This window comes from Heliangelus exortis, chromosome 1 (assembly GCF_036169615.1).
Source record: "Heliangelus exortis chromosome 1, bHelExo1.hap1, whole genome shotgun sequence".
In the NCBI taxonomy this organism is placed as follows: domain Eukaryota; kingdom Metazoa; phylum Chordata; class Aves; order Apodiformes; family Trochilidae; genus Heliangelus; species Heliangelus exortis.
Genome location: NC_092422.1, coordinates 63,659,668 through 63,673,610, shown reverse-complemented (window position 1 = coordinate 63,673,610; position 13,943 = coordinate 63,659,668). Strand labels below are relative to the sequence as shown.

General features: G+C 39.9%; 1 protein-coding gene across 3 annotated transcripts in view; it reads right to left on the bottom strand.

Annotated features, from left to right (window-relative positions):
• The window catches only part of AFF3 (ALF transcription elongation factor 3), a 333,250-nt gene that overhangs the window by 265,268 nt on the left and 54,039 nt on the right, over positions 1–13,943 (bottom strand). For all 3 annotated transcript variants that reach the window (XM_071745558.1, XM_071745568.1, XM_071745572.1), the window contains exon 3: positions 12,980–13,783. In XM_071745558.1, coding sequence (XP_071601659.1) covers positions 12,980–13,783 — 804 coding nt within the window. The remainder of the gene's footprint in view (positions 1–12,979; positions 13,784–13,943) is intronic.

Sequence of the window (13,943 nt, the reverse complement as noted above, 5' to 3'; positions counted from 1 at the left end):
TTTTCCTATTGAGTAAGAACAGCCTAAATTGCTGCCTATATTTATACTTGGTTCAATCACATTTCTGTACTCAGTAACTGTCATTGATTTTTAGGACAATTATCAAACAAAAATGATGAAGAAACTGAAGGAACATCATAGAGTCTTTTTCAACTCCACCAGTAATCATTACAAAATGCAGAGCCTGCTCATTGATAACAGTTTAATGGCTCACAGGGTGACATCATCACATTTAAAAGGTAGTCACACCCGGAAGGCAGAATTTTTTTTTCTTTTTTTAAATAGCATTACAATTTGCCATTTTCAAGTTAATTGTATTTTGCTTGGTGTTTCAAACCACACAGCCTGCACTGAAATTACTTTGCTCGTTGTACGTGACCATGCCCAAAACCACGACTTTAAAATAAGGAGGCAAGTAGTTGAATTTGTTTATTTAAATTAAGCAGACTTTCTTGCCTATCTAGAAACTGACACTTTTCAGTTCAGTTAGCTGAATTTCCCACAGGGCTTGCAAAGGCACAACTCATTTCTATAGTGTTTGATTTGTCTAGTTGATTTATTTTTAGTTGATTTATTAAAAAAAATCCTATTCTATGTTATAATTATTGAATAATAACTATTTGCTTTCATTTTTCCACATTAATAATTATACTTAGCAGGATGAGCATTTCACAGATAGCACAGAAAAATTATTTTCAATACAAGTGTGTAGGTCTAGAAGCAGAAGAACAGCTGTTAGCTGCCAGGGTGCAGAACTTTTGATTTCTTTTGGGTTTGTTGGGTCAACCTAAGGCAAAGATTCAACTGTGATGGCTAAAAATCAGTATGAAGCAGCGATGTTTAATTGCCTACTTAAAATAAGTTCAGTGAACCAGCCCCATTGCACTGAGGGCAAAAATACCTATCTGTAGTCAGTACATAAAAGGTATCATTTAAAAATTATAAAAGAGGAAAGTTTTTCACTGTGAGGACAGTCAGACATTGCAATGGTCTCCCAGCAGAGAGAAGCGATGGATTCCTTCACTTTGGAAAGTTTTAAGTCTCAGCTCAACAGGGTATCGACACATCTCATATAAATAATAATAATAATAATAATAATAATAATAATAATAATAATAATAATAATAATAATATTAGAAGGGTTGGATCAGATGATCCTTGAGGTGCCTTCCAACCTGGCATTATATGATTCTATAAAAAATCTACAAGAGTGTAATTCACTCCTAGTTACAGGACATCCGCTGAACTCTGTCTCCCATTCTGCATTGTAATTTTTTTTGGGGGGAGGGCAATGTTCTACAGGTATGGAGTTAATTTTCACAGCTTGGTGTGGATGTCCATTTCATACAAATTTTGCAAAAAATCTGGAGGATCCTTTATGTGGAGAGCACCTTCCTGTCACTGAGTGGCAAACCTAAGCTTCACGGAAGAGGTAGTGGATGTCCAATAGTTAGACCATCCCATGCTCTGAATAAACAAAAAATCTATCAAAGGAAAATAGCAGCTTTATGTTTAGAGTCAAGCTCATAGATGAGAAGGTGGGAGTGGGAAATGAGATCGAGTGCATTTCAAGAGAAATAAATTAGCCTGCACTTGGGTCTATTTTAAGCCTGGGCATTGCACCGAGGCAGAGAAGAGCTGAGAAGGTGAGAATTCATCCCATGCCACTGCCAACTCTTCTGGCCCCTCTATGCCAGCAGCAGCTCCCAGAGGTGACAGACCCCATCCCATCCCCTGCCTGGACACAGCACTGTCCTGCAGGGACCTGCCTGCTCTCCATGCTGGGACTCTCTCAGCTCAAAGGCCTCGCTCCTCCAAGCTGGGCTGTGAAGTGGCAGCAGCAGCAGGATTCGCTCCTCCATGAACCTTCAAAGATTTGTGGCAGGTACTTTTTAGTTGGAACTTCCTCTGTGTCAGCTCTTCATCCCCGTGCTCTTTCCATAGCAGCAATTAGCATATCTGAGAAATCCCCGTTCAGCGTGTTTTATGGTCTCTTCTCTGTGTATTGAGATAGTTCTGTAAGTTATGTGCAGGGATGTGCCATAATTCCTAATGTACAACTGTCAGGAAATCACTCGCAGAGATTTATTCACTGAAGAGTTGGTGAGGAAACTGATTCTGAACAGGGAGCTGGAATCTTTAATTACAAGACAGAAAAAATGACTCAAGTACCTCCAACTGGTCAAGAAGCTCCTTTGATGTTCTAAAGATCCGTCCAGAAGTTAATAGATTAAAACATCATAGCACTGCTGAATTCAAATGCCACCTTCTGCCACCAATTGTTACTCTGTATTACTATTGCTGACATTCTTCAAAGTAATAAGGATGTCAAATAACAACTGCAAGTATTACATTTCCATTTCTGGAACAAAACAAAGAAAGACTGAAGAAAAAAGACTATCTTCCCTCAAGCAATATCTTCTTGACCAAAGGAAGCTCATACAATGTAGAAAAGAAATAATTCACCCCTGTCAAATCCTGATCTTGCTACTACTGAATGCAATGACAAAACTCCTATTAATTTCTAGTGGAGCATGTGAAGTGAGTAACTCAGAGGGAAGTGGTAAACCATAAGTGACATAATCACTCGGGAACCATCTCTGCCTCAAGTGACCTAAGTGATAGGAAGAAATACAGTGAGAAGCATTAATTCAGAGTTTAGCAAGAAGCCTTTACTTATGCTTCTGTGTTAACTCCAGTGCCAAGTTATGGAAGAGTTTCAGACACTGCTCTGCTACATGGCAAGCTGTAGTGAACATCAGAACTGGGGGTCCAGTCCCTCAAGCTCTGCCTCTGCTTTGACACCAATGCACCCTGGCTGTGCTGGCTCCAGGCTGCAGCCACCCATGAGCATGTCTGAGCCTCAGTCTGGAGATGGGATAAGGGACACCATCCTGTCCTGGATCTCAGGCTCCTGCATCATTTCCAGCTGGTTCTTCAGCCTGGACCGCCAGCAAACTCAGCCAAGGGGGGCACTGCTGCTCTGTGGAGTAATTGCTGGAGGTGCCATCACGAGCAGTGTCCCCATCCACCTGCACCTTGGCTAACCCCCCTGTAACCAGATTCAATGTATGCTTTTCAGAGTTGTCATTAGTGCTTATGAAGAGCTTTGAAACTCCTGAATGGAAGAGATTACAGTAGTAAAAGATGCAGTGTTTTTGGCTTATTGGGTATTATCAGAAGCTATAAACCCTCTGAGTAGGGAAAAAGGAAGGAAAAAAAAAAAAAAAGAAACAAAACCTGCTGTGTTTCTGAAGACTCCAGTTCTGTGTAAAGGCTGTTCACAGACACTCAGCATGTCCTGTGTAAGCATGAGGTTTTGCCTCTCCCACCTTCCCACAGAATTTACATCTACATCCCAGCTCAGTGCTGTGCATATTGCCATGCCACTTACATGGAGATGAGTACTGCATTGTCCTCCTATGACCATGTTATCACATCTGTGAAGAAGGTGATGGCCACCATCTAAATTCCTGTCCTTAAGGGAGAGGACAAACTTTAGAAATAACCACAATAGAGCAGTTCCATTGTCAGAGGTGTTGCTCTGGACATGGGTCCATTCCCAGGTGGGAGCAGGAACTGCACAAGAAGCAAGAGTGTTTCCCAAAGGCTTCTTCAGTGGAACAAGCACACTGCAAAAAAACCCTCAAGTTTTGAGGCCTGCTCAGCCATCTTGAAGAGACTGAAATATCTTGCATGCAGACTTTATCATAAATTACAACTGCTACTTACGGTATTTTTCAAACTGCCGATCTCACATTGCACTTGGCCCTCCCTTGAGGACAAAAATGTACACCATGACTAATCTCTCAAAGCATAATTTCACTCTTTTCTCTTCTGGTCGCCACATAATTCTTTTCTCAGACTCCTCCACTCTTACAGGCCCCTGCTCATTCTTAAGTCTTCTCTGTCTATGTATGTTTAACTTTTCCTGCATGCTAAATGTTTACAATTCAGTTCAAGAAAGTAATTCATTATCTGCTTATGGTATTTTTCAAACTGTCCCTCTCAAATTGCACTTAGTCCTTCATTCCATGCCTTTCTTCTAGACAGCAAACTTCCACTCTGAACTGATACTTCCATGAAATCAGAAATTAGCTACCTAATATATTTTCTTGTATCAGATGTCTCTGAGACTGTCATTCAAATCAGAGAAGGCCTCTGAAAAAATAATGCATACCTGCCAAATCACAGACATTCTATGTATTTTGTATTAATATTGGGTTTGTGTGTGTAATCAATAACCTCACAGCTGTCTTTCCCTTTTCTACACCAGGTCTAGAAGTTGTAGCAGTCACATAAAGTTGTAACTGCCTCTGCATCTGAATGCAGTTGCACAAGTAGCTTAAAATAAATGCAAACTTTGATTAACAACAGATTACTGCTGGTATTTGAATATTAATAATCTCTGGCACTTGCAAGGAAAAAAACACATAATCTTCAGCATCTCATTTGAAAACAGTTACAAAGCAGAGGGAGCACTTTAAATCCAATCTCTCCTTAAACACGTGTTAGTGACAGGAGTTAACAAGAAATTGTCTTGGTTTTTGTCTCTTGCTGGCTACACAAGCTTCCCTTGCAGCCATTTGCTTTACATGCAGAGGAATATGAATAGCAATTTTTGGTTCTGAGAGAAAATGCTGGATCTCAGTATTCCCAGCCATGTGGCTCACTGGCCTGAATGCTTTTTGTGTATTTATCTTCTGGATGCAATGTGGTGTAAAGCCGCTTCACACTGAGCCTCCATCTCTTGGAGAAACATGCTTGTGGGGAGTGAGGAGAGTGGGGCATGTAGGAGGGAATTTGGGAAAGGAAATGCTTATCCTAGACCATGTAATAAGTAACCTCAGCCTTTCTGGCATGCTGGTTTTAACTCCAGAAGCAAAAAAAAAAAGCACCGTATTTCTGAACATGCAATTGTTATAAATAAAATACAATTAAGAGATTTGGAACTACATGAATATGTAATGTACACATTTCTTTACAGATGCATTTTTCTCCAGACAGGCCGGTGCCTACTTTAATTTGGAAGCTATCCATTTTCATACAAAGTTAACCAAGAGTGACAGGAAATCAGACGCCTACGTTATTTATCTTTTCTGAACTTAAAAAAAAAAAAAAAAGAGCCTTCTGTTAATTACTTTTCTAGGAAGCTATTTTGTGGTACCACAGGGATAGATCTTCCCTATTCTGAAGTGCTACGGAAATGACAACTTTACGATGTGCATGGTGAATAAGGCCTGTTATATGCAGATATTTAAGGGTATATTTGCCTTCATTTACTGTAAGTGGATATGTGACCAACAATATAGAATTTAACTGCTTCTGGCCTGGCTGGATGCATTTGCAACAATTACTGGAGGTCTGACCTCTTTAACCTTACACATCAAGTGGCTCATACACATTATTTATTTAGCTGGAATTAACAGTGATCTGTGAAGCTCACTGCATTGTCCTTTGGTTCTCTTGTTCATCAGTCATAACTGACCCCTGTGAATATGTTCAGCAGTGACAGCTCCATGTCACTCTGATTCATGAAATACTGGGGAAACTACAGAAAAAAAGCAGAAAAGTATTTTTTGTGGATATTTAAAAAAAAACAAAACAAATCCTTAACCACCTTTATATCCCACATGATCCTCTGTAGATCGCTGTGAAGACAAAAAGTAGACTGAAATGTTCTACCCTGCTATAATTATTGAAAGGAGACTGTGAGTTGGCATTAATAACTCTGCAGGAGCAACGAGGGCTTGGACTCCACACCTGACTGCACCCTGATACAACGCTCCAGTGTTGTGCAAGGTAAGGTCTGAGAAGCAGAGTGCATCTAAGTATTTCACTGGTAATCTGAAATCCACAGCAAGCCCACCCTCACTCTGCCTGTAACCTACCCCTTTCTAAAAGCACTCCTTTGTTTAAGCAGCCACGAAGCAGACGGGGAGGAGATGCTCAGCAAAAAAGAACCTAGCACTGAGGACAGCTTCTTGTGCATGCAGGAGCATCATGCCCCAGCGTGCAGCTCCTGCAATCCCATCCAGAGAACAGCCTCTTTCTCCAGCTGCTGAATACCCTTCCAGGCTTGGGAGTAATCCATGTTAATGGGGCCAAAGGTGGGAAAGCTATAGCAGTGCCATGTATCTTCCCAGATGCATTTCACAAAGGAGGTCTATTAGGCTACTTTGTTTCTGGTGGAGAGGATTTTTATTACATCCAGTTATCATCATCATAAGCACTACAATGGATTAAAAAAAAAAAAAAAAAAAAAAAGAAAAAAAAAAAAAAGACAAAATGTGCAATTAAAACCTGTTTTTCTGTAGTTCTAGGAACCTTATTTCCTTCATCAATAACTTTAGTGCTTACCAAAAGGAACTAAAGAAGCAATTATACAGAGTTGTGGACATTTTTTATGCACTCACTTTTGTATCAGCTCCAGAGCTGATTCATAAACCAAACCATCCACTCTGTGAGGAAAAAAAAAAAAAAAAAAGCAAGAAGAACAACAAACTTTTCTCACAATGAACTATATTCTTACATTCATTGAGCTCTCCTTATTCCCAAAGTGTTCCTTTTCCAAGTTTTGGAAAGGTGGAAACACCAATTTTATCAAAGGGAGGATCTTACTTATATAAGACCTCAATGAACTGCTCTAAATATTTTTTCAATTAATAGAAAAAAACAACCTCAGGGAAAACTTACAAAAAGGCAGGTGCATACATTAAGGAATTCCCTTGACAATCATAAGTTTACATCCAGATTCGAGAGATTTTTCTCTGATGACAGTCAGTGAAAAACAATGAGGAACAACAAGTGATTCACCATAGCAACAAACGCATAACACATACCATATGGTAATCAGCCCATAAAGAAAACTTTAGGTTCTATGTAAATAAATGCTTAATTTTCAAAAACCTACGGATAAGTTTAGCTGGTGCTTTTCCAGGGAAAGACTTTGATATTTAATTCAAAAGGGACAGGAAAGAGGAGTAGAAACATTAAAGCGAGGGAGTTCTAAAAGGCAAGTAAAGGTGTCTAAACAGTATTTTCCTTCTATAAGAGCAACCATGGAAAAATAACTGGGGAGACAAGTTCCACTGTGTTCAGTGCAACTGCCTGTGTGCCTCAGCGCCTGCGAGAAAGGCAGAGGCTTGTGTCGCAATTAGAAAACTATATGGAAAATCCATCTTTGCACACTGCTGTCTCCACTGTGTTTGTTAAGAGTGCTTCAAATACCACTCTGTCTGTTTAATACACTCTTTCTTTGCAGTCCTAGTCTGTTGAACTCTCCTACAGAAAACCAGGCAGTAATGCACAGCCCTCCCACAGACACACTCGAAGGTCCTGAATACCCGACGACTAGCGGGGATCTTTGCACCACACTGTTCTTCTTGTCCAGCTCTTCCTGTTTAACGTGGGAAAACATCCTTTATTTGTGGGGAAGGTCAGCGGTACCATTACAGGGATGAATTGAGCTGTGTCTTCTTGTAAATGCAGCTTGCTAACTCGTTCCCATGAACATCTGGGAAAGAAAACACATCTACAACTGGCTCGTACTTACAGTACTTGCGGTACTCGAGTGCTGTGATTGCTAACTGGCTTCTCAAGCACTGCAGTTCTTCAAAAAAGCTGATAAATGGTAGAGGAGTCTCAGTACACTTAATTCTGCACTTAATGTCTCCAGCCTATTTGAGCACATCCTAGAATTGTTTTGGAAAAAGTCTGGACTTTTTTTGCTAACGCATTCAACCTCTCCCTTTGTTTTTATTGAACTGCTCTTCTGTTCTCAGTTCTACCTTTCTGGGACAGAACTGAACACCCTGAGAAGCAGAGAAGAAAAATCTGGATTCAATTCCTAGTCCTACAAGAGTACAACAGGCACCACTGCAGCACAGGGAAGGTGGTGTCATGCCTCTGATGAAAAGCACTAACTCAGATCTCCTTTAAATCTTTCTCCTTCCTCATAAGACACAGTCTCCTCTCTACTTTCCTGTAGCTCCAGATATGTGGTATTTCCAGGAGAAGCACACACTGATCATGGCTATCATCCCAATTTAGTCTACCCTGGAGCTTCTGTTGTCAAATGAGATGTAGCTGCACTTGTTTTTTTCACACATGAACTTCTACCTTCAATTTTAAACTAGAATGGAACTACTTATTATACATGCCATGCACCAAAGCTCTTCTTGAAAGAGTCTGGTTTTGAAATAATTACTGACATTAAGTCCATATTTGGGGGGATTTTTCCTAGGGAAGGAAGAAGGAGAGGAAAGAATTGTGGGCTGGGTTTTTTTGCTTTCCATTAATTTATGGGGATAGAACTGATAGGTGAAAAAAAAGATTTCAGATATAAAGAACACTTGCTAGTGTGTGTGCCAGATGCTGATAGCTATATATAGCCATTCGAATGAGAATGACTGCAGAGAGTATCTTATCCAGGCAAATAGCAATTTGCCTGAGGAAGATCAGGGCAAAAGTTGAAAAAAAATTTAAAAATCAACATTTAATCTACTGCTCATTGCTTCTGCTGCAGAAGAAGTTGTCTAAGTACTCTGTGAAGTGGAATAAGAACATGTCCTCAGGATGACCTTATCTACATTTCACCTAAGTATGTTCCCAAATTTAACAGAACCAAATCTATCCTTTTTACCATTAGACTGCCAGTCGTTCTTGAATGCAATCTTGATTTCCTTGCTCTATAACCCCTAGAGAAGTAAGCAAAGGACAATAGATAAGGCTTCTTCAATGTAATAAAAGTGCAGCCTATAAGATGAAATTCAAAACCAGATATAAAGAACAGGATTTGCCATCATAGGTTTTTCTTATTGTCTCACTCAACAGTATTTTAGAAAAGAGAGGCACTTGATTTTCCTGCCTCTTTGTCTCCATACCTCAGTATCACATCTCTTCCTTTCTATCCAATACAGTGGGTTTTTACCTACAGCAATATAATTTCTAAGTAGTTCAAAATGTGAAACAGCAGGACTTGAGATGACAAGCTATCATTTCTACAGAGCAGTATGATAATTTTGGAAGGGAGGTTGGGTATGGATTCTAATTAACACTGATGAACCTGGCTCCTAAAGATTAAATTCCCAAATGAGTAGTTGCTACCTTTCTACACACAGGTCTATCCAAGTTATTCTCATTAAAACAATTAAAAAAAAATTATAAGCTTCAGTCTGTGTCAAGATATTGAAGGCTTTCCAAAACTGATTAAAAATATTAAATGAGGTATTGAACTACATTAAAAATCAACCCTTTTCATGTATTGAAACATAATGGTCTATAATTTGTATTCAAGTGATTTTATTTCCAGTGAATAATAATTGTACTGAAGCCAACTTTGTGCCCTGTTTCTCTGCAAATCTCAAGAAGAATTCCTCTCTGATGTACAGAAGAGGATTTTGTATCCTGCTGAAGACATGCACGCTTGGCATGACATTGCTTCTTATTCTTCAGTTCTTACAGGGAGACTTAACTTTGTTTCATTCTGTGTTTGTTTTTCCACTAATGGTTCCTTCAAACTGGTAAGCAAAAAGGAAATGGCATAGGTATTAAATATACTGATGGACACTAGAAAGTACTATAAGCTCAGTACCAGTTCATGGAAACAGAGGACTCAACTTAAATGCATCAGTAAATTGGCTTAGTCAGATTTATAAGAATAAATTTTTGTTTCCTGCTTTTGCCTTTGGAAGCTGAAGTTGCCTACAAATGTGTGATGCTCAAAATAAAACCCAAACATCACGAAGAAGTGATGAAGCTCATTACTTCATATGCATCACCTCTGCAGGAGTTGGGGAAATGGTAATTTCTCACCATTCACTTCTCCACTTGGTCAAGCTATGCAGTTTCTCCCCTGCACACCAATTTTTGGGTCTCGTGTTTTATATCACACATCTTGCTTTCCCTCCTTTCATCTTTTTCTTACAGTCTCCTGCAGTTTAATTTTCAAATCATTTAAGCAGCTGTAGAATCTGTCCAGGCCAAGTTGAAAAACTTTGGACCTTGGTATCACACATACATATGTGATATATAAGCACATATTAAAAGCTGAAAGTAGAAAAAAAATATGTGTAATGACAAAATCAGACCTGCAAACAAAAAGCAAAGGCTATAAAAGCAGTCCAGTGGCACCAAGTCCTGCTGGAAGTCAGTCACTAGTGGTATGCTCCCCCAAGCCAATACTGGGGCTAATGTTGTTTAACATCTTCCTTAGCAACCTGGATGATGGGGCAGAGTGCCCCCTCAGCAAGTTTGGAGATGACAAAAAACTGGGAGGAATAGCTGATGCAGCAGGGGGTTGTGCTGCCATCCAAGGGGACCTTGGCAGGCTGGAGAAATGGGCTGACAGGAACCCCCAAAAGTTCAACAAGGGGTAATGTAAACTCCTGATACTCTTGTAGCTTACTTGTCAGCCTGCTTCACTCAGGATGATCCTACACGTCTTTCCATGGCCATCTGAGGCACAAGGTCTTTCCTGGCCATCACCCTTAGCCCCACTCTCAACAAGAGAGGCCTCATCTTACCTCCAGTTGTCCACAGGGCCATGACAGTCTTTGTGCTGAGACCAGCTTAAAACTTCTGTCCCTAGTAGGGGACAGTGAACATTTGATGCCAAGGAGAAGTTATGTGAGTTTGAAAGCAGAAATTTTAAAAATGCATGGAAATTCTTACAAAATGAAGATGTATGAACAAGAATGGAAAAACACTTCTAATTAAAAAGAAATATGATTGAAAATTAAAGAGAGGGTGGATTAGGCAACACTGACTGAAAAAACTTTCAGTCCTGGTCAAGATTCCTCCCTGTAGCAATACCAGTGGGTTACCAATCTAATCTTGTGCCTCTTGGGATGGAAAATATTTGAACAAAGGAAATGTCAGGGTAAAGAAAAAAAGCTTATTAATAGGACTCTTAGCCCTCCAACATGAGATCTAAACACTGTCATTCATTACCTCCTGTTTCAACACTCGACACCTACAATACCTATTACTTTTCTTTTGACTAATGTGTCCATCATTTTTTATAATTACTTAGCTCTTTTTTAACCTACCAGGCAATGTTCTTTGTCCATGTCCTTCAACTTCAGTTATATTTTTACATTATGTTATAAAACACTAATTAATTAGATTCGTTAATACTGCATCACATCAGATTTGTGAGAAGTTGGTGAACACTGCCATCAGAATCTAAGCACATTAGCTTTAAGCAATCTCAAATATGTCTACATGCCTAGAAACTGCAGTATAAATTTGCCCTTATGCACTGGCATGAACTGCATGCAACAAATGAAAGCTTTCTTTCCTGAGGTAGGCAAATTTGGAATGCAAATGGTAAATCCTGAATTGCAGACAAACAAATGATTGCCTATCAAAACCCCTCTCCAAACTAGTCCTCAGAGTACTGAATACATATAAAGGGGGAAAATTTGAAAGATCCAGACAATTGCCACAGGCATCTTTAATTCTACCAATTCTTCTCACTTGCTGATAGAAGCACAGATCTGAAAGAGGTAATAATAGCTACAAAGATATTAGTATCTGCCATTACCTGATCTAGCTGCACAATTACAGCAGTTTGTGAATGCTAAATTTGCTAAATGAAATCTCGCTGAAGAGCCTAAACCAATCCTTTTTCAGAAACAACATATCACCAACATGTTGTTTGGAACTGAACTTGGAGAAAAAAACACATGGGTATAATGCCTGAAAAAGATGAGAGAAGTAATTGCTTCCAGAGAGATATCTTTCCCAAACCAAACCAAAGGGGGAATACAGGAGTCAACTCTATTTCTGAAAAACAGGTATTAAGAGGCCAGAGAATTTTACTAAAAATTAGATTTTTCCTCTCTCTTAACAATGCCAGAAGCAAAAATGTTAATACTAAACACATCTCAAGTCACACTATGGCTTTAAGTAAGAGTAAACAGTCATTATCTCTGCTCTAAGAAAGTCACAGTGATCCAGCCAAGCAGAGCCATCCAGTCCTATAAATACTACAAGTTGTTGTAAGTCTTGCACAGTTTGCACAAGGTGATGATGTGACCATCTTTGCATTGGCACACAGGCTTCTGAATACACCCCAGAAAGCAAAATAAAAATATATCACCCTTTATTCTGCCAAACCCAACCATATCCTCCCCATCCAAAAATATCAAATAGAAAATCACAGCCTGTGAAGTGATAAAGCAAGGTGTCCTACTGACATAAATGTACTATGAGATTAATGAACTTTATGTTCTGAGATTAATGAACTTTATGTTATGTAAGTCCAAAAAGAAAACTTTCATATCTACTGCTGTTAATAGAAGTGTTTTCTAGAAGATTTCCAGACATATTCTCATACTTGTATAGTGGCTGGGTTTCTACAGACAGTGACTCTTTAGGAAGCAAACCTCAATCTTCTTAGAAATTAGCTTGAAACAGATACTATGAAGTAAAAGAAGGTTCTCATGGCTTTATTCTCACCTCTTCCACAAATTTCAAATGGTTTAAGTAATTTATTTAGATTGCAAAACTACTTTGACACCATTGAGGATGACAGAACTACTTCTGAGCACAAGCACTTCATTTAATCACCGCCAAAGTGATAGAAGTCAGCGAAATATTAACAGCTAGAAGTAAGTAATACACCTACCTGGCAAAAAAAATAAAAAAAAGAAATTAAAAAAATCCAGACCTTATATGTGGACATTCAGGGGAAGAAATTCAGTGAAATGCTACATACTACTAGAAAAAGTGGATTATAGGAGCAGCTGGAAGCGTTAAGGCCCTGAAGACAGTGAACATTTCACTGCTGAGATATCTTTACATTACTGTGAAGCTGCAATTTGCAAAACACTATGCCAATGTTAAAAAAAAAAGTAAAGGCGCAAACTAATACGGTAAAAATGTGTAGAGACAGATGCAATTTGCAGTTTTAAGGCATCATTCATCCTTCCAAGGGAGGGTATGTCTTAAAAAGCATAATAATCACACTTACCTCTTCTTGCTTAGGAATGCTGAACTTGGCTATCTTTGACTTGGTCCTGGCCGAATCAGGCTTGTTAGAAGGCACTCCCCTGTATGACTTTGTTGTCTCTGCTGGTAACTTCAGCTTTGGAGACTCATCAGGAGCCTGGTCTTGACCGTCCATTGGCCTGACATACGCTGTTGGTTTCTGCTGAACCAGACTGGGCTTCGAAGCAAGAGAGGGTGGGAAGTTTTGGACGCAGTGCCCACCACCATGCTTGGTTGGCCTCTCTTGTGCTTGAGCTCCTCCTTCAGAGCCAACACTGAGCTTCCCTGCCTGCTGCACTCTGTTGATGTTGTCTCCTAACGTGGCCCTCAGTGAGCTTTGCTGGGCAGTGTTGGAGGAGGAGGAGGAAGATGTGGGACTTGATGCATAGCGTTTTAGTTTCTCCAGACCAGATTTTTGGTTAGCTAGTTTGAAGTCACCTTTGTGTGTCTGCAGGGACCGGTGCCCATGCTTGCTTGCTCTCTGCTGGCCGTCTGAAGCAGCGTTGTGCCCGGCCTTCTGCCAGCCCATCGTGGTGCTTTTGCTCTGCTGAGCAGACAGGGCTGCGGGTGTGGAAGAAGTAGCGCTGGAAATGGAGGGCGGGGGCAGCAGTCTTGAATCTGCAAGAAGATGCTCATCAGCCTTGGAGAGAGATGTCTGAGGAACCCCAGGTTTTGGTACCCCAACAAGGTGGCTCTGGTTTGATCGGTCAGTTAACAGGTCTTTCATTTCATCATAGTTGCCCAGCGTGTTCTGGATGCGGTTTGAGAGCTCATCCCCCTTGTTAGTCTGCAAAACAAAAATCAAGTGTTCTGCAAGAGTCATCGTAAGAAAAACAAAACTCCCTGTGTGCTTCTGCTGAAATCCTTATTGAAGTAGCACTATCTTATTCAGCAGTGGCGTTGAGGGATGAAATTGAAAATCCTTATTGTCTCTGAAGACACTTGTC